The sequence below is a fragment of the Corvus moneduloides genome, chromosome 5 (assembly GCF_009650955.1).
Source record: "Corvus moneduloides isolate bCorMon1 chromosome 5, bCorMon1.pri, whole genome shotgun sequence".
Taxonomy (NCBI): Eukaryota; Metazoa; Chordata; class Aves; order Passeriformes; family Corvidae; genus Corvus; species Corvus moneduloides.
This window is the reverse complement of record NC_045480.1, coordinates 58,671,867-58,698,128: the sequence shown is the minus strand read 5'-3', so window position 1 is coordinate 58,698,128 and position 26,262 is coordinate 58,671,867. Positions and strand designations below refer to the sequence as shown.

At 41.6% G+C, this 26,262-nt stretch overlaps 1 protein-coding gene across 3 annotated transcripts in view; it reads right to left on the bottom strand.

The window, feature by feature from the left end:
- Positions 1-2,323: 2,323 nt before the first annotated feature.
- SMAD1 (SMAD family member 1) overlaps positions 2,324-26,262 on the bottom strand; it is a 64,319-nt gene continuing 40,380 nt past the window's right edge. For all 3 annotated transcript variants that reach the window (XM_032109336.1, XM_032109334.1, XM_032109335.1), the window contains exons 3-7: positions 14,546-14,803; positions 11,820-11,936; positions 7,807-8,028; positions 5,531-5,787; positions 2,324-3,725 (exon numbers count right to left, since the gene is read on the bottom strand). In XM_032109336.1, coding sequence (XP_031965227.1) covers positions 3,582-3,725; positions 5,531-5,787; positions 7,807-8,028; positions 11,820-11,936; positions 14,546-14,803 — 998 coding nt within the window. In that variant the 3' untranslated portion in view covers positions 2,324-3,581. The remainder of the gene's footprint in view (positions 3,726-5,530; positions 5,788-7,806; positions 8,029-11,819; positions 11,937-14,545; positions 14,804-26,262) is intronic.

Here is a 26,262-nt window from a genome sequence, read left to right as displayed (position 1 = left end):
TCCAAAATGGCAAATCAGTAAGCAAACTTCTTCAAAATGCTCCAAAAATTTTCACAACAACCTCAAGCCAGCAGTTGCTTCCTCCCAGGTAACTTCTGTCCTACCTCCTGTGATTCTGGCTGTTAGTCTGTTGTGGTTTAACCCCAGCTGGTAACTAAGCACCACTCAGAGGCTGCTCACCCCAGGTGGGATGGAGGAGAGAATTGGAAGGGTAGAAGTAAGAACACTTGTGGGTTGAGATAAAGACAATTTAATAAGTAAAGCAAAAGTTGCACAGACAAGCAAAGCAAAACTCGTTCACCACTTCCCATGGGCAGACAGGTGTTCAGCCATCTCCACGAAATCCAGGCTCTATCATACCTAACTGTAACTTGGGAAGACAAACTCCATCACTCCAAACACCCCTCCCTTCTTCCCCAGTCTCACATGCTGAGCATGACTCCGTCTGTTATAGGATATGTGTTGGGTCAGCTGGGGTTGGCTGTCCCAGCCGTGTCCCCTCCCAACTCCTTGTGCACCTCTAGTCTCTTCACTGGTGGGGTGGGGTTGATGCCTTAGGTTTTAACTTTTATATTTTTCAAATTCTGTACTGCTTAGTGTGTAACTGAAGTTCCTGGTAGCCTGTTAACTTCTGCTCTCTCATGCTAGGCAGACATAACAAAGCCTCTCCGGGCCTGCTCTCCAAGGACACTCAGACTGTCCTAGGCCCAAAAAGTAAACCAAAGCCTCTAAAAGGAAGGGCAAGCTTGGGGAAACTACATCATTAACTGAAGCTTTAATTGGAGAATTAAATATGCAAATGAACCAAACTTATAAAAGTGTGAAGAACTTGTGACCTGTTGTCCATCTTAGGGTCCATCTGGCTCCCCAGGGTGTACCTTTGAAGGCCCTTCAAATAAATACCTACCTTTGTTCCCTTATTCTTGTCTAGTCTCTGTTTTTAGGTGGCCTCTTCAGGCATCAGAGTGAGAGGCAGAAAAGGCCTTGGCTCTGTGCAAGCCCTGCTCAGCAGTAACAAAAATATCCCTGTGTTATCAACACTGTTTCCAGCACAAATCCAAAACAGCCCCATACCAGTAACTGTAAAAGAAAATTAACCCAGACAAAAACCACCGGAGAGTCACAGGTGCTACTCCAATTCACTCATCTTGTTTAATGAAGTACAGCTGAGATACTCTGTGCCATCATATGATGCTCCACTTTTTCCTTGCATCTGACCATTTTCCTTTCCACACCACAAGCAAACAGGTATCTGGATAACAGATAAAGAAAATACTGTGTACCCAGCACTTCAACAGTATTCCAGAATAACAGAAGGAATTTAGAAAAACTGGGATCCTGCAGGTCCCACTTAATTCAGATTACCACTGAAAGCTTCTGAGGCACTGCAGAGCTACTATTTTATAATTTTAATCCCTGTTTAGGAAAAACAGAGAGGCTTTACAGCCCAAAACATACAAGACAGCAACATTCAAAGCAGTTACAACATAAAACTGTCTTTTCTTACTCCAACGCTTTTTCAAAGTTTATCAAAACTTGCACAGGATCATCCAAATATTAAAACATCCAAGCAGAAACACTCCTTAAGACTTGCATGATGGATGGTTACAGCACTAATTAAAAAAGAAGTCACTACCTCACAGCTGCATTCCATAAAAGGAATGAAACTGTTGGGAACAGCTGGGAGTTTATGTAGCAGGGGCTGAAGATATCAAAACCAAAGACAGTGCCTGAGCAGCAAGCATTGTTTTTCTTTTTGGTCATCTTTAAATTTTATTTATTTTAAAGACTTACATTTGTGCTATTTGTGCTAGACTTACTATTTGTGCTACTGCTTCTTTATGAAAAAGATATGTCAAACTGAATCTGAACAAAACCAAAAAACCCGTTCTTGGAATTTAGAAGTACCAGGTTCTTCTCTCTTCTCTACAGGGAACTTGAACATTATGGGGTTTTTTTTCCCTGTGCAGGGGGAGAATTGTTAATTTTAAAAATATATACTGAGCCAAGCAGTGGAATTAACTTTAACAAAGAAAAAAAAAAAAAAAGAGAAAAAGGTGGGATTGATTTCAAACCAAGACACTCATACTCCAAAAAGGGCTATTACTCTTTATGGTGACAGACAGATGCATTCTGTGTCTGGCTGAACATACACGGAGCTCTGCTGCTCAGCGTCCACTCACTCCTGAGTTTAATTCAGCTACTAACCTGTACTAATCATTATGTCTAAGCTCAGCACATCTTCATTTCTAGTTGTTCCTCCTCCAAGACCACACCTTTATCTGGTTTGTTAAGAGTCTGCTAAGAAGTGGACAAGACAAGGTTTTAATCAAATGTATGCAGTAACAACAGGTTTTATTCAAAATTTCCAGTAAAGAGGACTCACTCGTTTTGGAATAAAAGTACTTAAAAGTACTACAGCTTACATGAATATAAAAGAGCAAAGAGAAGAAAATAAACAAAGCAGTAAAAAAAAAAAAAATAAAAATATATATATTTTTTTGAAGTTTGAAATAGACCCCCACAGGGATACTGAAGTCCTCCAAACAATTAACAGTTACTAGGTTTGGCAAAACAAAATTCTCTCACAAAATTAAAAGCCTACTTTTGTTACATAAACTGTATAAAACTGCTCAATAGTTAAAGAGCACTCTGTACAAATTTGTCTTGAAATACATAGAGCTGCAGCCTTCAAACTGCAGTAATTAATCATTTTGTCCTCTTCATGGGTAAAAGAAGCTGCACAACTGCTTTGGGGGAAAAGGAAGAGGCAAAAATAGTCCGAACTAACAAGATGAAGCCACTATGAAAACAAAATGCACAACAAAATTCAGACCTCAGTTTAAACTAACACACTATGTTTACAATATATTCTACATTTCAGTTGTCATTTTCCCCTCCCACTCCCACCTCCCCCCATTCAAATATTCCTAATTCCTTTATGGTCTAAATCTAATTTATTTCTAAACTTTCAAATACACCATACATACATTTAGCAAAAGAACATACCTAACATTCTTACAGTAGTATGGTCAGGACACAATTTCAGAGATAGCACACAGTTACTGAGATTAAACCTTATGATTTCTTTTACTTTCAAAGAGAACAGCAACCATCAATGTCATGTTTTTAAGAAGTACTGAAGAGAGGCTGCAAAAAGCAGACTTGGCCAACTTCCACTCTTAGCTCCAGAGGACAAGGGGGAAACCAGCGAGTGCTGAATGAGGAAGGAGAACCTTAAGAGTGCCGGCTACAGAAAAATCCTTTGGGAACTGGGTCCAGCACACTGAGTTTGGCTTTGGCTCTGTCGTCCCTCTTGTACTAAGCCCCACAAATCAACTCCACAATAGTACATTACAATGTAAACTAGAATTCTTTATACCGACAGTATGTCAAAGGGGTTTATTTATCTTTGTTTTCTGAATCCAACAGTTGGTCACAGAAGTCAAGTGTTTTCATGGCTCTTTTTCAGCTGTTGCCAGTTGAGGGGGAAAAAAAAATAAAAATGTGTGTCTGACTCATACATCTTTCAAGTACATGCAAGGCTCAACTGTTTCCAAAATGCAGGAGCTTGGGACTTTTTAAGACACTGAAGAAATGGGATTATGAGGAGAGCCCATCTGAGTAAGTACTTTATCCAGCCACTGAAGGGGACCATGGAGATGTATCTCTATCCAGCAAGGAGTGCTCGTTACATCCTGGCGATGATACTCAGCTCCCCAGCCCTGGAAACAGAATCATAAGTGGGGAAAGAAAAAACAAATCACCTTATATTATAGTATTAAATACATGAAAAGTATACTTCTTACCAAAATAGCTTTCAACAGTCATTATCAGCAGGGTGGCATAGCACCCATAGCACCCACCAACTATTATCACATTTCAACAAACAAATCAAAAGCTAAAAAATCATAAATGTGGAAAAAGTATTGTGTCCGAACTCTTGGAATGGAAGTCTTTAAAGGCATAACCTGTGGCAGTGCAAAATTTCCCCATACATCACTGCCAGCTGCCTGAGGTCCCTATAAAGCCTCTGAAGAGGGGGATATTCAAATCTTCTCTGCCAAGACTGAAAACAGAACAAACTGGGGGGAGATGCTGCCAAACAGATAAAAAAATTAAAAGATGAGGTGATAGACTGATGTGGAAATGGGGGTGAGGCATCTGTCTGACAAGAACCAAAGTATCATTCTCAGGATGGAGATGATAAACTGAGCAGTAAGTCAGAAGCATTCATCCTTGGAGAAAGAGGGAATGGCCATTCCCCATCAGGCTACTTCTCAAGTTAAGGCAGGTTTTGTTTCAGCTCACACCTGATTCTGTTACAGTAATTACCAAAGATACAAAGAGATATTTAAAAGCATTCAAAATTGTTTTGTAAGTGAACCATTTCTGGGGCAGGTCTGAAGAGAAGATCATGACATCTGGAGGTACAGTTTGCTCTGCTCTGTATTAACCCCTAATGAAGGGATTTCCCAGCTCCCAGCACAGGTGGCAGCAGCTCTGAACACTGTGCAGTGCAACTTCCTGTTGCAAGGCATGGATCATTGATAGAATTATGGGATCAATAAAAGAACTGTACAAGCAAGAGCCTGCAAGCCAAAGGCCTGTGTGAGAAAAACTCTCCATGAGAAAATCCCTGTGTGAAAAAACAGGCCTGGGAACAAGAAGGGAGTTCGAGAAGGTACAGCTGTACAGATAAGACCCGGAGAAGGGGAGGTGAACTCTGAATTCTTTTAATCATAACATAACTGTAGAAGCTTGCCAATGTAAGTCCAATTATGTAGAAGTAGAAATGCGCTTTGGTAAGTTTTAAGCCACTTAAGAGTTAACAAGCTGGTATACTATATAAGTGCCTCTGGATTCCTAATAAACGGAGTTTGCTTTTATCAACCATATTGGTTTGGACTGCAATTTCTCCCCCCGCCGGAGTCCACAGACCCCTCAATTCTAACAACTTCCAATACACAGGAGGTCCTGTTTGTTTAGGCAACACTGCCATACAACTCTGTAGGCTGCAGAGATACAGCCTATTCAATTTTAGGAATCCCTGTCTTAACACATCTGAAAGTTCCCATCTTCCCATCATGAAGAGCACTGCAGCATATCACCATCTTCATTTGATTACTTTCATGTAAGGACCAGCCCTTTTATATCAGTACCTATGTTGACACTCACACAACAGCCACATCACAAATCCTGACCTTGCATGCCCTCGTAGAATAGAAAAGTATGCATATTATTCTAAATAATGACTGCAGTTCCTAATTTGTGAGTTGCTGGTCAAGATTTAGAGGACTTACGTGAAGAAACATCTTCTGCAAGTCACCTCAAGCTTTCTAAGTATGTGGGTCAGATGGGCTTCTGTCCCCAAATACTTCATTTCACTGAGATCTGTTTTAGACCCAATGAGCATTCCATCCTTAAAATTCAGCAGCCATTAATAAGCTGATGAAGAGAGTTACTGGACCATTCAAAATCATGACATTAAGAAAAAATAATTTACTTTGCTTATAAAATAATCACATACCTTTACAAAACTCATCCGGAGAGTGCACATCTTCGTAAGCTCATACACTGTCTCAAAGCCATGGTTCACGGACTGAGCCAGAAGCTGAGCAAACTCTTGATTATTGAAAATCTTCAGACTGCAGCCACTGGGGATTTTGCAGACTGTGGTGGGATGGAAGCCGTGGTGGTAGTTGCAGTTCCGACTTTGCACAAAGATGCTGCTGTCGCTCAGACATTCAGCGTACACCTCCCCACCAACGTAGTAGAGATGGACCCCTGCGAGGAGAAGGTTGGCATAAGGAGGGTTGACAAATTCACATCTGTGTCTGTTTTCATGCTCTTTCTCCACAGAGATAGGCTTCTGCTTAAAGAGATAAACCTTAACTGCATATCAGAACATCATCTGTCTTCAGCCTTCATTTTTACTTTTCTCTTTCATCAGCAGGCGATCTGAAAGAAGGCTATGCATGTATGTATGTATGTATGTATGTATGTAAGGGGAATCAACATGTTACATATTCAGCAACACTAAACCCGCAAGCACAGTAGTTTTGATGCCTTCCCATTGGACAACCTGACCACTTGAACTTTTTCTTGTTATATTTAAGTGAAGCAGTTATTGGGAATCCAAGCAGAGAGAGCAGAAACCTGCTGCATCATTTGTAGATACTAAACCAGCCCCAAGCTTTGATGCTCTGGAGAAGTCTTGAATTCTAGTTTGGGTAGCATGAGTTTTGTCAGCTAGCTTTGATTTCAGAAAGCTAGGTGGGGAAAAAAAAAGCCTTCAAATTCTTCAGCCATATCTGCCAAATGAGAGTACACACAAATTTTACAGTGCTTTCCCCTTCTAGTGCCTGCTCCCTCACCTGTCTTCCACAGCAGCAAAGCCCCAGAAGAGTAGCATATAGAGAACCTTTGTATCAGTAGGAGTCAATTCCAAAGGTTTTGAGAAAGCCCGAAAATTTACGTTCTGTGTTTAAAAATGGTTTATTTGCTACTTAAACCTTTCACCTCCCACAATGTCACAAATCCCAGAGGTGAACACACAGAATTAAAAAACTCGACTGCAGTCCAGTAAGAAAGCCTTGACTGTGCTCTGTCATGTAAGATTTTGCCACTGACTGTGTGGGTACATACATACTCCCACCTGATCTGCAAAAACATTTATGGCTATGTCTTCAGGTTTGGGATTTACTTCTCCTTTCTCAAAGACTAACAGTTCTACATCACCATCACTTGTACGCATTTACTATTCAACTGCATCCTTGTCTCTCCCACGCTCTGCTTTGGTATACACACAGTTAAGTGCTTCAGCAGAATTCTGCCTGCAGCTGGGTTACTCTTAACAGGAAAAATGAATGAGGTGTTAAATAAATATCCTGATACTTGGGAAGATGGATGGGGAGGAAAAGAAGGAAGAAGTATTAGCACTTGAGTGGCACAACACAGGTGTGGTGCACTGCTGAGAGCTGCACAAGTTCTTATGAAGAGAAAAGCTCTCCAGACTGGGGACTCAGACTCGAGGACCTGACAGTTCTCTTCAGCTTCAATTCTTTCCTCCTCTCATGAACTGGCACGTAAAACATCCACCCCACTGCTTGGGCATGCTGAACCCTCAACTGTCTCAGAAAATTTACAGTTTACAAATAATGTAAATACCTAAAATATTTGCCTTGCAGGAATGGCCCCATAGCAGGGGGCAATGTCAGTTTTGCCTGCCATTTGCATTACAGGTGAGTTCAGAAAAGAGGACTGTATTAGTCAGGCATAAAGATGAAGATTTTCTCTTTTGCAAGACTGTCACAGACATGGAAGGGAAGCAAAAAATTCCCATGGAAAGAATCACCAGCCTGTGAAACATGCATTTGGAATAAACTGATTTAGCAGGTTATCTCCCAAAATACATCTTAGAATAGCTAATTTATGTTAGAACTAAGGCTACCTAAAAAATTTGGTGCCAAGAACCACAGTGAGGATTTCCATATACAGCAATAATCAAGATAAATCAAAACCATTTCATTACACAAACTGCCTTAACCTCTCATTCTAGTTTACATTTCGATAGCCTTCAGGCAATTAAAAATTGATTAAGGGTAAAAGCTTCCTGTAATTACACACCAGGTAGGAACAATACTTTGTTTATAAGACTAGGCCAGAAAATTATATGTTTACCAACACAGGCACTTCTCCCACATCCTAGGGAAGAGCAGCTTACTCTTGAGGGAAGTGGCCCAGGTTGTACGTCTCAGGAAATGCCACCCACCTCCAAAATGGATGGCCAGATCCCAAACCCACCTTTGCCGATGTGCCGCCTCGTGTTCTCAATGGTGGAGTTGCGGTTGACGTTGGAGAGCAGCCCCAGGCAGAACCTGTTCTTGTTGTTTGAGGGGTCAGTGAAGCCATCCACCAGAATGCTGGTGGAGGACGCGTGGAACGCCTCCCCAACACGGTTGTTCAGCTCATAGTAGACGATGGAGCACCAGTGCTTTGGCTCTTCATAAGCAACTGCCTGGACATCTGGAAAGTAACAACGGAAACCTTACAGCCTAACAGTGCTGGAACACAGGCTCGACGTGTAAAGAGTCATAACCCTGAAGATTTAGGCTACATGGAGTAGAATAATTTCTACCCAAGACTCAGAAGAGACAAAGGCTGGCACTAGGTATGAGCAGAAAAGTGCAGGAAGCTCCTGGGCACATCCCAAGCAGTGCCCCAATATCCTTGCCCTGTTTTCTTACATGCCACAGTGCAGGCCCAGACAGCAGAGAAATAGTGCAACTGCACAACTCAGCTTTCTTTCCTATTCAGTAGATGGGATTTCTACTTCATTTTACTAACAAACTACGAGTCACCTGTTTGCTTACTGCAAAGCTGTATAGCAACAGGAAGAAACAGCATCACACAACTGCATCAAAAACCATTCCTCACTTTACAAAGAAGTACAGCAAGGAAGCTTAAATATACAGTCAGCAGATCAATCTTTCAGCATCCAGAGCATGACCAAATCCTTCTCCTGGGTTTTTTGGGAGAATGGTAGGAGACTTCAAAAAACCTAAGAGAGACTGATATTTGTCTGCAGAACATGCATGAAGCACATCCACAATATGAAGAGATACTGCTTGGGATTGGAGGATGAATAGGGCATTCACACACAGGATCCCAACAGTTACACTGGGCTGGAGAGCAGAGGAACTGGAGGAAGAGAGTATTTAATGAGGACCTTTTATTCATCAACTGCTACCAAATGCAAGATCTCCAACTCTTCACCACCAAAAGAACAACTTGCTCAGCAATAGCAAGGATTTCTCAGAATGCAGTTATCCAGATGCTCATAACAAGAAGTTCCTCCTTGGCAGCTCCTAACTGAAGCTGGGAATTGTACAGAAAGCTGACAGGCAATTCCTGGTTCACTTCTAATCATTCAAGCACTAGAAACATGTGGAAGTCTTGAAGTCACACTTGTGACTGTGCATGGGAAACAATTTCTCCAGATGATACCAAAGGCCTTAGCCAAGAAGTTTCCCAGTGGGTATCCAACAACTCCAGGCTTCTTCGTATACCTATCTCCACCCAGAGCACATTCTTTAAGGTGCCAAATACAGCTAAAAATTGCTAAACTGCCTCCAAATAAAAGGAGGCTACCAGGGGTTGTGGTTGCTTTATGTGGTTTCTTTCAAATGAGGGACACTATTTCACTACTAAGACTAGGAAAGTGGGACTTGCTGCTAACACACCAAATTCACAGATACCAAAGCCAAGTGCTACAATGAAAATCAGACTGGTATTATGGGAAAACTTGTTTTTCTGGCCATAAGTTTCCTTCTCCCAGCTCCAAGTTTTTACTGGTATCAGCCAACTAAGATTTGTGCTCATATTCTCCTCTGTTCACAGATTACACTGCTATGAGTTTTTGTTACAAAAAGCAAAAATCCCCCTCGAGCCAGCAGTACACAGTAGATACAAAAGGTGGCAAATAATCAAGAGCAGGATAACACATCCTACATCACTATGCAAAACTTCTGAGCATAGTGCTTATTGCTAATTACTTGCTTAAAAACACTGGTAAAAAGCTCATCTTTCCTGATACTCTGGCAATTTCTATCCCTTCACATCACTGTTTAAAAAAAAAAAAAAAAGAAAAAGACGAAGACGAAGAAAAACCAGTCTTTAATTATTAGTAAGAGGTTACTACATTTTTAATTCCCATAAAGATGCCAGCAATTATCAAAGCTGCAGCTTTGCCCCAGTTCTCAAAGTCAGGAAGAAATCTTGCCAGCTGGCCATTCTTACAGAATTAATCATATCTCTCTCACACAGATTTCATACTGACTTCCTTGCATTTGCTTTAAGTCATGCAGAGCAGGTGCGTTTAGTCTCTCTATTCCCAGCATGGGCCAACAATGGAAATTACCCAACTTCATTGACAGGATGCAGCTTGTTAAATCAAATCTCTTAAGGCTAACAAATCACCATGAAGAACATGCTTCTAAAAAGTTTGCAACAAAAATGGTGCAGTAAGTTCACAGTAAAAACTCTTCTTCTACAACCTGTGGCAGATTTTTTTTTAAAGTACTGCAATCACAGCATACATATGTGAATAATAAACATGTGAAGGCACCCAAAAGTCTTTCTTTTTAATGAAGAGACAGAGATGAAAATCCATTGTACTAAACTACTAGAATGGAAAAATATCAATAGACACAATTTTTATTTTGAAATGGCTGAATGATAAAGAGACCAAGAAGAAAAATGTAAAGCCTTTTCTCTTTATCAACTCTCATGTGTTAGAGGAATTCTACAGTACTCACGTGTTTTGGGAGAGGGACACACATGCAGAGGTCTGCAGTTAGGCATAAAGTTTGATAAATGTATTTTGGGGCAGTAAATTTCTGGCCCAAAATTCCTGCAAACTATTCACACACGCAAAGTGTAGTCTGCGTAATTAGCAAAAAATGGGGAGTGCTACAGATGGGGTTTATCACATTCAAAACTCATTCCAAGCAGAGTAAAACAGGCTAACACAAAAGCCATCCAAATTGTTCTAAAAGGGCAGATATACTTCCTGAAACCAGACATTGAGCTTAGCAGCAAAACAAGTACCAAAAAAACCCCCCAAAACCCAAAAAAACCCACCAACACCAAAAAATCCAAAACACAACAGTTAAATTGTTCATGTGCTTGTGATCTTGATAATTGTTCTGGCACAGCATCCAGCTTGCTGCTCTTTCTTGGCATGGGCCACAACTGTGTAAGCTGAAGTGTTCTCTGAAGGGGCCATTTCTCACAATGTGATGATGAATGCACCGAATCCTTTGCTCAGCAGTGGCGGCTGCTGCTGTGGCTTTAGCAAGCAATGTGTAAAAACATGTCTGTGTCACAGTACATAAAGCAACAGGTCTTTATTTAAATACAGATTTTTAAAGTCTGTAGCAATGCCACGCCTCAGGAAGGTAACTCTGTATTCTGAACCAAGTGTTATCACTGCCTGATTCAAAGATGAAACAAAAATGGGATGAGAGGGTGGAACTACACAAAATACAAGAAACCATAAATACCCTTATAACCAGAAGGGGAACTTTATTAAAAGCAGAACATACTCTTTAAAGACTAAAGTTTAAAACTCAGGACAAAAACATAACAAAAAAGCACAATTTTAGAAGATGTACTGTCTCAGAGGAAAAAAAGCAGATATTCCAGCTGCCCATATAAAACGTCTCTGGGCATTTACATAACTGACAGTTTAGCATCCCTCCTCTGGTCAAGTCTTTGCTTGGAAAGCTATATTTGACCACATCTACTGTAACCCACAATTCAGCAGGTATTCTATAGCATTAACTGCATTGCTCCAATAAATCAATGTAATCATAAGAGAGAAAGAGATTCCTTTGCTTGCACACATGTAATTTCAGTATCACATGCAGAAATGTGCAGCCTTATAGAAGTTCTTTCCGTTCAGAGATTAGTGGAAGTTCCCAATAGAAAACATAAAATTACTTTGGTCTTTGAGTTCGTTGGGAGTAAGAAAGTAATAAACCCCATATATTTTACATTTTTAAAGAGTCATGGGATAGATTCCTGTCTTAAATAAATATTTACATTTATAAATAATCTCCAGCTTTACTATTTCATCCCTCACAACAACAGAAGAAAAATTAAATGGCCGTTTTTTTCCCTTTTCTGCAGACAACAATTTTCATGAATAACATCCATCCAAAATTAAAACTCAGTTATTACTAGTAATAGTAATAGAACTGGAGGTTCTTTACTCTTAAGAAGTGAAGCAGAAAACATGAAGGAAGTGTTCTTACCTCCCCTGTGTACGTCAGGGGGAATTGCAGGTGCCATCATGTTGGTATCCATGGGCTGGGAGGTATCGTGTGTCATCGGATCTTCCGGAGGCAGGTAAGCAGGCGGGGGAGTATCAGCTAAATATAGAAAAGGCAGAGATACACAACTCCTTTCCTCTCTTTAAAGCACATCTACATATCCACATAAACAGTTTGAGCCTGGAAATGCTTCCAGCCTGACTCAGCTATAAACTTCCACCCACCAGAAATCTGAAAAAGCAATCATGGACCTCAAATAAGGAAAGCAAAGAATTACTGTGCATATTAAGCACAACTGCAATAAAAACAAGTCACTTCACCCCCACATAAAGCCACAAAAGAGAGCTCAGCTGTGTTTCCAGCCCACGGTTCTGCAGGCTGAAAAGTGCCATACAAACATTAGGGCACAAAAGAGATCTCAGGGCCCAGCCAGGAGTAGATATTGAGTATGTTAAGAGTGAACAGAAATTGGAGCAGAAAACTTTCAGTTCGAGCTTTTCCGTTTCCAACACAATTCTACCAGCAAAGTATTTAAACATCCCAGTTATATCCAGGGCCTTATCACTGTCAGTGTGAAGTATTAGCTCTGTTTCTGTAGACTGGGAACAGTAGAGTATTCAGGAACCCTAATTCTACAGAAGTGGCCATCTGGGTTTGGAATTTCTCTGTCAGTGTCTCTGTCCTGTCCCATTCAGGGCTGCATCACCAGCACAGAACAAACCCGTGCACAGTGACCACGCTCATTAACATACAGCTTTCAGCCCTGTTTGACGTGTCCCAGCCAGCACTGCCCTTCAGCTGCCTATTCCACTTCTGGGAAAGCTTCCCAAAAGATTTCTTAGAAGCTGCTGGAAGTTGCCAATGTCACCATTTCCCAATACACCAGAGGACACTCTCCTCCAGATCAATTGCACAGAGGTACATCCAAGAGCGAGAGAAACCCTTGCCTGATCCCTGCAAGCTTTCGCTGCAAAAACTGGGATTAGATTACCACTGTGCTGTCTCTGCTGCTGCTCATCCCACATTTATTTCCATTACTGAGAGTATGGATTGCAAACTGCCACAGCAAATAATCACAGGGGATTCCAAAACTCTGAAAACCAAATTAGCATCAACAAAAGGCAGGAGAATGCTTTGTAAGTTTTGGGGGTTTTTGTGGAGTGGTGGTTTTGTTTAGATTTTAATGTATTTTTAAAGAAAACGTGTTCATGACATTTATTAACTACTGATTGTTTAGCTGGTATTTTGTTGAGAGCTTTACATCTAATGCTGGCACGTGCCTGTCTAATTCCCTTACTTGAACACCCTCAGTTGGATGAGAAAGCAGCAGAGAAAGACAGAGATGGCAACAGGGTTGCATTAAAAGCTTAACAAACTGCACTGGATTTTGAGTCTCCTGTTTTACTATGCCTTAAGTGTTTGTGCAAACACGACGTTGGTCATGCACAAGATTCCAAGGCCACAGGCAACAAATTAACCAGTATCCAGAAAGTTTTCAAGGATAACTGCTTTGCCCCTTTATTTTTGTATTTTTCAAAAGTCAGCCTTTCCCCATTAGTGCAAGATGGACAACAGTCCAGGGCTAAGCATCAAGGACATCAGTATCCTGACCTGCCCTCTAATTCAATTTCTTCACTGCAGCTGCTGACATTAAGGGCGTGTGGACAGAACAGACCTTCAAAGATCAAGTGAACTTCCGCAAGCCAGCATTCAGGAAGACCTTCTTGGGTCTTTATCGCTGTTGGAAGAGCCCCCAACCACAGCAATCACGTTAAAAAAAAGGAAAAAAAAAACCCAGCTGGTTTCACAGGAACTCCTCACATTTTTTAGAAAAGCCAATACAAACTCTCCTTCCTTCCAGCAAATTCAGTAGTCTTCACTCACAAGAGAAAAATTTGAAACAATTATCAAGAGCAAAAATCTATGGATATTAATTTCATGTAATAGGAAACAGATTTTCACAAATCTGCTGCTTTGTTTACACACACTCTCCCTCAGCCCCTGAAGAAAACAGGCAAAAAACATCAGTAAGCATTTGTACTGCATCCTTCTCCCAGCATATAGATCAAGAAATCCACTACAGACTGCTTCTGCAGTATTTTTTATCCAGTCACATGTAAATAAGGCAGCTTCACAGAATTTTCTACAGACACGAGTCAACAAAGGAAGGATCTTACTTCTCTGACTTTAGGTAGTAAAACTGCCTGAAGAGTTGTTTTTAGGACCTGTGTTTCAGTTGAAGTATAATTGCTGCTTGAAATTACACCACTATGCGAAGAAATTGTTTATCAAGTAGCAGTACCATGGTCACCTTGAGAAATATCCTTTTTCTGCAGAGCTAAAGCCTTGTGATGAACTTATGATGATCTCTTTCTTAAGCAAGGATGATCTCTAGCACCACACTTCTACTGCATTGAACACTATGCTTTGTGGGCTAAACTGCTGAACTGGTCCCCAGAGTATTTTGGATCCCTCCCCACACCCCACAGGAGTTCTACTGTAATGTTTTAACTGTGTTTGAAACAGGCACAATATTAAAGCCTTCAATATTACCAGACAAAGAGATTCTATACTCTGTATTACCTTACATCTCTCAACTTGCTATTGAACACAAGTGTTGGCCGATCATTTGGTGTTAATAAGCAAAAAACCCATGACAGCAGTGATGTCCAACCACCTTCTCCCTTCTGAAGGGAAGCTGACTGTACCTGGCATCTGGAAAGGACTTCCCGGGTCCGAGCTGGCTGGAGAATGCGGATAGGTGCTACTGCTGCTTCCAGGTGAGTTTGGATAGCTGCTGCTGGGCGAGTGGGGGAACGGGTGACTGTTGGGCTGCTGGAAAGAGTCCGGGAAAGTCGCGTTGTGCGGCATGTGGGGCTCGTTTTGTCCCAGGTTGCGGAACTGCGCCAAAAGGCTGTGCTGGGGGTTGTACTCGCTGTGCCTTGGAACCAGCACTGGAGGAAGGACTGGAAAGGGAGAAAGAGAGAAAAGCCACAGCGTTAGAGACTCAGTTCTGAAGGTATACAGGGGAAAAAACCCCACATTCTTCCTCCCCCCTGGCATATCCGCATCTGCCTCAAAAACAAGGTAGTCAAGCCTAGGAGCACATGTCCAAGCAAGAACTCTTTCCCTTACATCCGGTTACTGCACAGCTTGAATCCGCAGCTCCCTGGTTTGCCAGATGGGAGCTTGTTTCCACAGAGGGCCAGTGAAGAAGAGCCAAGAACAAACCACAGTTCTGCTTTTCAGTCTTACTCGCACAAAGAGATGCTGGGAAGAGCTTGACAATGCTGACATGCAGTTCCTCCTGCTGCACTTGTCATCCTACTAATCACCTAATGGCCTGTAACCCAAACCCTTGTTAGTAAGAACAGATTTTTTTTTTTTCCTGAAGACAATACTAATAAGCCTTGAACTCAGTCTGGTCCCAACAGCTGTAATTTTATTTTTAACCTGGACTATGTTCTTACAAGTTACTATTAAAACACTTATTAACTCTTCAAGTCAGTTTACAAAATGTGCAATTTAAACAAAATTATGTAGTTCAAAAAAACCAACTGAGCAGCAATTGAGCTGCAACTATGTGCTACTGTGGGATCAGAGAAACATCAGAAACTATGAGTCTCACCACACTTCTGAAGCCTTCTCAGCAGAGAAACAAAGGTCTCTTTCAAACTGGGAATATGAACATGATACCAGATACACTAAGATAAAAGAATCAAGTCTTTTTCCAGTTCCTCGGCTTCTATCTTTGCCTCACAGCAAAGTCCAAGCTCACTGAAGGATTAAAAGCTCTTCTATTCACAGAAATTTTTGGGTGATGGATAGAGGAGGAGAGGCAAGGTCTGGGAGAGGAAGGTCCATGCACAAAGTAGTGGAAGAGAAATAAAAAGGCTAGTCCTCTTCATGTCTTCCCCCTTTGGAACCTCCATTTCTCAACTCCATGGCTGAGCAGGACTGGAAGAAACCCCCCCACACAGTCTGCCTTCAAGATAGGATGCCAAAAACCCAGCAAAAACCAGGAAAAACAAGCCAAGGCTACCACCCCCTCCCCTTGAGACTCCTGCTCTGGCCTCAACACCTGGGCACACAAAAGAGGAACAGGAGCATGTGTGCACAACAAGCCTATACAGACGTAACTATCATTCAGATTAAGAAAGGTGTTTTGGAGACAGCTGCTTTATTAAAAGGCTGAATTACAAACTAATTGCAAAAAAAAAAAAGAACAACAAAACAAAAGAAAATAAAACCCAGCATTTTCTTGACATGACAAACAGGTTCTTCCAGGACACTGGGGCATCTTTACTCTTTCAGCACTTTGCTATTACAGAAGCAGCACTCAGGTACTTACTCTGGTGCCCTGAAAGTCCAAGAGTACCAGGATACCACTCAACACATAGACCAGGTCTGAGGTCTAGGTTCATGTTTAAAGGGGATATAAATGAATGCCACACTAAAAACTCACTCTCTATTCCTAAAGTCACAGATTAACTAAAAAGAAGTAGGTTTCCCTTGCTCTTTTTTTTTTTTTTTGCATATGCCTAAAAGAGAAATTAAGCCCCCATTTTTGCCTGCTAGTGGCATTAATGCATGAGCAGTCTGATCCCAGAAATCTTCATTGAACATACACTGAAAAAACCCTAAACCCTCACTCCTGAAACTAAGGCTGCCCAGGTCAGAAGCAGGTTTTAAGGATTTAATCTGATCTCTCAATTTCTTAGAGCAACTTCACTGAGATTCCAACAGATCTCAAATATTTGAGGCAGATGTCACCCCTGAGTAAATTTGTTTAGATGACAAAAACAAACTCCACTTTACAAGGCAAAGTTCCTAATTATGGTGTTTTCTGAAACAAAACACAACCGTCATTCTACGGAAGTTCTCAGTTGCAAAACACCCCAGGAGAAGCTGCTTCTCCCCCAGCTGTGCAGACTGTTTCTTGCTCCAACACAACCATTCTCACATGCCACTGGAAAAGCCTGTTAAAAAAAAAGTTGCTCAGCATTCAGGTGGACATCACAAATCCCCTCATCTTCAACATGTCAGAGCCAAGTTCTCTGAATATCAGGATCTCTCAGAATTAAGCTTGTTCTGTTAAACCAAGAAGTCCTTTTGCAGCTAGGTCAAGTACTATTTAATTGTCATAGTCAACATTTGCTGGGCTAATAAATTAGCAGTGAAAAAATTAACAATGAGATCATGTGTGAAAATGTATTTTCCCCTTCCTGTCTTTATGATTCTTTCTTACTTTTCCAAGCATTAAAAACACAGCTCTCGTATCTCTTCCTTTCCTACGGATGAAGGTCAAACCATTAACTTTCCTGGAGTTAATTTGTGCAAAAAGTACATCACCTACCTTTCCCATCCCCTACCTCACATTAAACAATGACACACATGACATCAGAGGAAGCCACATGATTTACAGCATTTTAAAATAGCAGGAGAACAGGATATTTTCTGTATGTTTTCTGTAATTAAATTAATGCAGTGCCAGATTTTCCCAAGGTATATATACATGTTTTCTCCTGTTGGGCACAACCACTGGCAAAGTTTAGAAGCACTTGAGATAAAAACAAGTCTCCTTTTCCCATGTGTCCTTCATGCAAACCCACGCTTTTTGTCCAACTCCATCAACCTCAAGTGATTAAATGCCAACTTCTTTTCAAAATATACACGGAAAAGGGGGAAAAACAATACAGCTGGTATTGATACAACACAAATAGTCTCAAAAGTATCATTGCAGAATTTACTTTGAGGGCTGCCCCTAATTCACATCCTCTCTGCACACACGCAACCTTCAATGAGGAGGAAAAGCCCTGAAAGGCCACATCAGGTGGGACAGAGGCTGCAGTGCTCCAGTTAGTCTAACTCCAAGTCACTCACTGCCATAACCTGATCTCTCTGCAGCTCCCAGCTTTTTTGCAGGGAAGCTGCTCCTAGTGGAGCCACAGAGGAGTTCATTTGAGTGCTGTTCACTCAGGAATAAAGACATGAGCAGGGACTGGGCCCTTTGGAGCATGGAAGGCTGCCAGGAGTTCAAACCATAAAGGGGGATGCACACCCTCCTTGCTCCCCTCACCCCTGCGTAAGGCGCTGAGCTTCTGGTCAGGTTGCAGACCTCAGCCACATGGAATAACAAATTACTGAGGCTCAGTCCAGCAGGGGAGGAGGCTGATCTCTGCTGCAGCTGCCAGCTCCAGGAAGAGGTATAATTGAAGGGGAGAGCATGAGAGAGTTATTCGGTGCAAAGCCAGCACACCTGTTGCTATGAAATAATGAAGCAGTGCACATCTTTGCTGGGCAGATCTCTGCAGGATGTGGCTCTAACCATTTGCAAACACAATTCCTCCCTTCCTCTTCAGCGGAAGGGAACACAGATACAATAAAAAATCATTTTTAAAAAAAAAATTATCATCAGTATCATCAGCATATATTTAAAGGAAACATACTATTGAATACACTGTCATCTTAAAAAGCTACTGCAACAGATTTGCAAACTCAGCCTCATTAAAGTTAATGGAGTAGAACCACAAGTCATCCAACAGCTTGATTTCTGTAATTCTTCAAACACCGGATTAAAAGGTTTTTATGTGCTATACTTGTGGCTAAATTTTACTCCCAAGTTTTTCTGTCAATGTGAACCTGGAGTTGAGAGTTAATACCTGACTACTACCAGTAAGGTTACTAGTAAGAAAGAGGGAGATAAACCCCCAGGAAGCAGGCTGGGTATGTTTGTGGAACTGTAGCTGAGGCCCCGTGTCTGTCAAGACAGCCTGGGAATTGGGGAGCTTGTTTTTACAATGCAAATAAGACCAAGTATGCCTGCACCAAACAAGAGGAGCTGTATTAAAGAAATTAGAGCTATAGGGCAATTTCACCCACAGGGCTATTTCATCTAGGAGCCAAGAATGCCAAAAATACAGAAGATAGACCAAAGGCAACCTGGCTGTTCAGATAAATGTTCTGACTAACCACACCAAGGAAGAAATGCTTTTATGAAAATGTAATAGTGGCCTTTGAAGAAACTTACTGATCTCTACTCTTTTTATCTCCAGCATGTCACCCTGTTCTTCAGAAAACTAACAGCTGTGCTATCCTAAATAAAGATCTTCTTGCATTTCTTTTTTGTTCTATTTTCACATTCCAGAGATAATGATTTCAGCAAACACAGAAAGTCTCCAATTTATGAACATAACTACGTTTTTTTTAAGTTTCTCCATGAAAAACCCCAAACTAATCCAATCCAAAGGACCTGCTGTACTTTCAAAGAAGCATATTTTCTATCCAGATGGGTTTTGATTATCTTACACAAGCCCAGATGACAGCTAGCTTCCCTCAAGGGCTCATTTTTTCCACACTCTTTGCATGTTATGTCAAAATTTGGGTAGGTATCTCTCTTTCCACGTATGGAAATTGAAAGACCATGTAATGAAATACAAGGGGCCACATATAAAAAGACAGACTTTGATCCACTTTCCTTGCCAAAGTAGATTCTACTTCTTCTGTAAAAAATTTATTTATAGAATAAATGGAAAAAGAAAAATATAAGCAATTGGTGCTGCACTTTTTGCTCTTCAAAACCATGACTTGGCTAACATATGTATTGTAAAAGGGTTTGTACCACAACAGGGCCCTCAGTGCTAATGAAGATCTGACAACACTACCATCAGACAAAGCACTTTCATTTCCAAGCATTATATAGCTGCATTTTCATATGAATTGATGCAAAGCCATGTATGTTTTGCCAGAAAAACAGAACTGCAGGTTGGGAAGAAGGGAAATCCTAAAACAAAAGTTCACGCTATCTGGAAATAGGAAAATCCTGCAAAGACTAAGCTATAACAAAAAGGAAGAGTTAGGAGAAGGGGGGAAAAAAACTCCAAAACCAACAAAAGACAGCAGCTGTGTTAAACTAACAAATTTGAACCCTTCTGAAGACTCCCAGCTTCATTTCCTGCCTTTGAGGTCACAGCAGCTGAAGCTGGCTGTGGCATCCTGATGAGCACTCCAGTCCCACGGTGGGAACAGAGCAGGTACCAACACATGCTCAGCTGAATGTGCTGTTTGGTCTGCTCTCTGCAGCACTAGAGTCACTGAAGCATTCAGACTGCAAGGCCTTGCCAAGATCTTGCTTGTAAACACTAAAACACTGTGTAGAGAGAAAACTGGTTATGTCATTAGGTTTTCTCATGTTGCCTGAGATATTCTTGGTTAAAAATATAAAATTAATAAGCATTGTGTCAAAAGCAATCTCTGAGGATTGAACTACTTAAAGCTCTTCCAGTAACCCTTGGCTGTGGTATCACAGCTTTGCTTTGCTGGTTTCTCAAAAGGAGAAATTCCAGTCTTTGAGACTTTCACTCCAAACCTCTGTTCTAGTAATTGTAGCTATTCAGCAACCTGTTTTGGGTGACAGAAAGACAAGCTTTCTATTCCAGGAGAAAGCTGAGAGCTGTCTTGTTTTCTCAACTCTTAATTTTATTTGCAGTTTTGGGAGACCCCACAGCTTGGCTTGTCATTTTGCATAGTCACAAATGAAGATGTATTAAAAAAACCCAAAACAAACGGCAGAACAGTTGTTACTTTACTGACTTTGCTTTTACATCAGACATCTGGTCTAAATGCATTTGACAAGTAATATTAGGACATTTCCTGCATTACAATATTCAGCTAACATTAGATTTTATTTGTGGATGCTCCGATAAGCTGACATTCTGATTAAACTGACATTTGTCAAGGTCAATTTCAGAATTTAGTACTAATTGTATGCACATTAGTGAGGGAGTCCTTGTAAGCAGATTTGGTGGAGGAGCAGTCCTGATGCAGGAGGAAGTCACAGTGATAGTGTGTATTAACTCAGACATTTACACAGACCAGAGTTCAAATTAACTGTACAAAAGCCACAGTCACCATCCTACTGAGTAGGCTAAAACTTGGAAGTCTGGTGTTTCAAATCAGAAGAAACATCTGTATCTAGTTAATTTTAAAGAAAGTAAACACACACCAAATAGGACAGAAACATATCTTTCTTAGCAACTTTTATCCCTTTATTGCACTTTCTTTTTCTGATATGTAGTAAGGCTAGACAAGGAAAGCCCTGCTATAAGACTATTCCCTCCTTCCACCTCCGTGTTTCAATTCCTCTCGCCCAGGTCAGCTCTGGTGGGGAATTTCAGAACTGAATTCTGCAAAGCCAAAATGAGGGAAGTTTTATTCTGCTTGCCAAGCAAACTGATGGTTGCTTTTGCTATTTTGGGGAACTATCCTATAGTTGTGCCCACCTGTTGTAGCAACGCTATTTTTAAAGTCACACCCAAGCGCACACATGGCTGTACAGCAAAACCTTTCAGGGACGACACTCTGCTCCCTCACCCCCAGCCTGCAGAGGTGAAGAAATCCTGCTATGGAAATCATGCAGGAACAAGGATTTTTCTAACTTGGTTCTACATATTAACTCTGAAGGGATGCAGCAATTTTGCCCTCCCTTACACCCCAGGAGCAGCTTCCCTTTTGCCTTTTCTTCTCTCCCTCTTCTCTTCTCCCCTTCCTCCAGATGCCTAGCACTGCTGGCATTATCCTCCACCAGGCCTGGTTCTGTGGGAGCCTGCAGTAGGTGTGTTGCCTTACAGAGCCTCACTGAGAGCAAAAAGCAGAGGAGATCAAAGACAAATACGAAAATAATCAGGTTAAAGTCATAGGCAGAGAGTCCACACCAAGAGCAAAACCAGCATGACACACCTACCGCTCTCCTCAGAGCCTGGGGACCTGGCCTGCTCTTGTGGCAAAAAGCAGCTGTAAAGCAGGTAAAATGTTTCTGGCCAGCAACAAGCTTGCTGAAGCAGACACACACTTTGAATTCATGGTTATAATTGAAAGGAACATCACCATTTTTAGGCAGAATTGAAAATTCAACTGTTAGGACAGGATACTTGTCTGCATCACCAAAAAGCGACCACTGCTTGCCCCCAGTTTGGCTGGAACATTGGCACCATCAGCTTCATAAAGCCCCTCGATGTAGAGCAGCCAGCTCCCTGAAGAAGAGAACCTTAACAGAAGACAACCATTCAGCCTTTTTTATCTACTCTTTATTGCTACTTGCAAAAAAACGAGGGATAGCCATTTACAGAAACACTATACCTTCAACCACCTCCACAAGTTAAACATGAAAAAGAAGGTTAATTTCTCTTTTGCCTCCTTTGTAACATAGTATAAAGTCAGAACCTACCAGGATGATGGGCAAAGACACTTAGTAGAGGCAAACACAATTCTGCATCAGAATGGAGGAGAGCTAGTGTTCACCAGCACTTTAAGAAAATTAAATATTCAGTTTCTTCATCTTCCTTCCTTCCCCTTTAGCTAAGGCGAAAGAACTGAACCTCCTCCCCTAAAGCCACATTAGAGGTGTGACTTATTATTATTATTTTTAATAGCTGTGTCAATTTAAGCACCTCTTCATCCTCCCTGTTCCATATTCTATTTCTTTTGTTTTGTTGTTAGAGCAAACAGGATACAGGCCTTTTTTTTCCCCTAAATTCTGGATGATATCTTTCATCTGGTCTTATTGACATAACTGAGGACAAGCAAGCAGCAGAGGCTGTATCTCCACAGAAACCTAAGGAATAAAAGATGGGAAGGAAGTGTCTCAGGAGGGACTTTACATATTCTCCAGCAAAACTTGAGAGGTCATTTGTGGCATTTTTAGAGGGCTGAGAAACATTGTGTTGGGTTTTTCCTCATAGCCTCTGTGTATGCTGTACAACTAATTATTTCTCAAGTCTTGATCATACTTAAGGATAATCTTGACAGATATCTCTAAACCAAAAAATAAAACTGAGGAGAAAAAGCAGATTCAGCCAAGCAAGCACACCAGTTCAGCTAAGCATGCCAATTTTTAAGAGCCATCAAATTCAGACCTTGCCCTCCTTAATTAAAAGCTTTGCTTTGCCTTGCCAAGGGAGAAATCCGACAGCCATTAACTGCCCTGCTCCAGAAATAATTCTGCACACAACAGACGTAGGGAACAGCAGCAGTGAGCTACTGTAACCCATCTCGAGGAGATATTTCCTCCTGGCACTCAAGTGCAAGGTTGCATTCCGACTCCCAGCAACAAGTCTCTACTTTCTCCTCTCACGTCCCTCCACCTCCACACTCCTTCCCAGACGTCCTCCGCAGGGCTGTGTTGGTACAGATGTTCCCGCAGCCAGGATGAAAGCCCCTGTGCTGCCCTGATCAGCCTGAAAGATAACACAGCAGAGGAGAGGAAAAGTAACCGGTTCAGCACAAGGCCATGGGAACAGCTGTGCTGGCACAACACAGCGAGCAGGAGCAGCCCATGCACCCCACCATGGAGCGGGGCTCCATCGCTCCATCAGCTCGCTGGTTCCAGGCTGGACAAGTGTCACTGTGACAGGAAGGCCACCCTTCCTCACCTCCACCCTGTGCCCCCACGCTGCTGTGCTTCCATCTGGTTCCACGTGAATGAGCTGAGGGCACTGAGCTTGCCAAGTTAACTGTGCCAAAAAGTAGTTTTCTGTGAGTTTAGTTTTCTTGATTGACATGCCACAGGATCAGACAGGCCCCCGTGCCTGTGCAGAACCTCCCAGTCAGGTTAGGCACGAGCATGGTCCTATCATGTCACACCCGCGTGCCTGCCAGATGCCACATTCCCTTCCATGTGCAGGGACACTGGGAGATTCCCTGTTTGAGACTGCTGATAGTTTTCTGCCTCCTCTCACTGTTTACAACCTGCTCCTATCTAGCCTGACTAACACAAAAATCTTACTTGGATTCAGGTGTAGCTTTGTAGCTGACAGACACAACACAGAGCGCCAGTTCTCATGCCTTCCAAGCTTATCTTCACAAGCTAAACAGTGAAGATGGACTAAGGTATCAAGGTAGAAAATCCATTCATGCCTCTGGCACTGTGGAAACTGAGATGCATCCACAGCATTGATTTCCCAACAAAGAGCATTACCTGACTTTACATATTTGAGGATTTACCACTAATCCGTTCCTCAAACCTTACACAACACTGAAACAAATCACACAACAATCAGCAGAAGAATGAAAGGACAGATGCCATCCCATGCACGGATCATACCCTTCAGCTCTCCAGTAACTGGTTCTGCACAAAACAGTTAAACAGAGACCACACTGTCAAGCAGAGCCAGAAATTCATGATGTACCTTGCATACAAAACACGTCTCATACACAATCTGAGTTTCCAATTTTGCTTTGTCAAGAGAAAGCACATTTCTAAGCCTTCTGGGAAGCACAAACCTTGATATCTGCTCGAGTCCATAGACTGTTGGAAATGGTGACTCATGCATGAATTCCCACTACCCATTAATCTCAAAGTGTAAGCACTTATGCAGCAATAATGGTGTTTTAATGTCCTGGCAAAAATGGGAAAAAATGGTTAGCAGAATTTGGGAGTGACTGTCAAGGAAATGAAGATAAAGGCCATGCTTGGAGGACAGCAAGAACAAGGAAGGGACAGGAAAAAAGAAGTCAGAAGTTACAGAGTACAGCTCTCCAAACCAAATGGGAGTTCAGCTACCACCTGTTTCCAAAAGCTGTTTTCCCACTCAGCTCTGTGCAATATCCCTCAAAACAATCTGTGGCTGACTAAACACAAACCCCTCCTACATTACAAACCCAGCCTAAAATGTACATTTTAGTTAGGCATCTTTTGAAATTTATTCTATCTTGCATAACTCACAGAAGTGAACACAGAATATGGACAGAGTCCCAAGCAGCGCCAGGGGAGGTTTAGGTTGGACATTAGGAAGAATTCCTTCACAGAAAGGGTGATTAGGCATTGGAATGGGCTGCTAAGGGAGGTGGTGGAGTCACCATCCCTGAAGGTGTTTAAGGAAAGACTGGATGTGGCATTCAGTGCCACGGTCTGGTTGACATGGAAGTGTCTGGTCAAAGGTTGGACTCAACAATCTCAGAGGTCTTTTCCAACCTCAGTGATTCTGCGATTCTGTGAAGTGACAGGATATTTACAAATACCTGGCTTTATATATGGCATAAATGGTCCATATGAGAATGTTCTCAGACTCAGTAACTGTTTTCAATACTAAAGCAAAATTAGTTAGAATATGTAATCTGGCATTACAGTAAGAGCCCAACTGTTGCTCAGTCTGACAGAAATAGAGGTGTTTCAGGAATCTTAATTTTCAGAATTTTGGAATACTAAATGCAAGCAACCAACCCAGACATATGCAGACATCCAGCAGTACAAGTACATGACTATTTTATTATCCCTCTTGTACTTAACATGAAATTGTTGAGAATTTTTTTAAAATTTTTTTCAGAACTGTTTTTCAGTGCTGAGTTCCTTTGTTCAAGCTGCTGCTGCATCAATACATACATTATGGGAATTGCATCTGCCATTCACATGATTTCCAAGTTAATACTAACACAGCATATCTTTAACATCAAGATATGCACTGTGCATTGCAGATCCAAGACAAATGCAATTTCCATCCACTGTGAAACAATCCTGCAACCACCTCATTTCCATCATGGATCTGTGTATCCTTGCCACTCTACAGACAGCTGCCGTTTATGCAGTTTATGGCTAACACTGCTGGACTTCCCACATTGAAACCAGGGAAGTCCACCCATGCCTGCGATGCATTTCTGCAGCTGTCCCTGTACACCCTCACAAACAGCTGGAGACTGGTGATGACACATCCAAGCACAGTTCAATTTAGTCCCTGGAAGTATTCCCTGATAATAAACTTGCAGGAATGAAATTAAGCATGGAGTTATCAAAAAGAGGTTTGGCCTTTGAAAAGGAGGCTGAAGAGAGGATGGTTGGCACCTTAAAAAAAGAAGTGAGGCAGTGGGTAACAGGTAAGCAAACTGTGTTCGCAGAACAGCAGACAGTAAAATTTCATGTACAATCAAACAGTGCTATCAAAGTTCCAACTGAGGGGATTATAATCTGCTGTCTAAACTCAAAGTCTTTTTAAAAGGCAACAATTGTGAAACATCCTAAAAACAGTACTATTTTCTGTAGGATGAAGAAAATAAAGTGATAAAGTGAAATAATAATTTGGAAATACTACTACTAGTATTACTACTGCTGTGTGTCAGAATGGTTTTCACACACAGATAATGCACATAATCCTTTACGTTAGCCTGCAGTGTTTCGTACAAAATCACAGATCTGCACAGTTGAGTAAACAACAAATTAACTGAGGGATAGTGGGTACCAACATTCCCAGATGACACCAGGCCCAGCAGCCTGAGGCACATGCTAAGACTACCTCTGTGTAGTGACAAAACATTTACACAAGTGAAGCATTCGCCACGTGAAAGGGAGAACTGCTAATCAATGCCTACATCCAGATAAACTGCACAGGAAGAATCTGAGGTGTGCAAACAGCCACTTTTGCTTATTTAAGCCGAT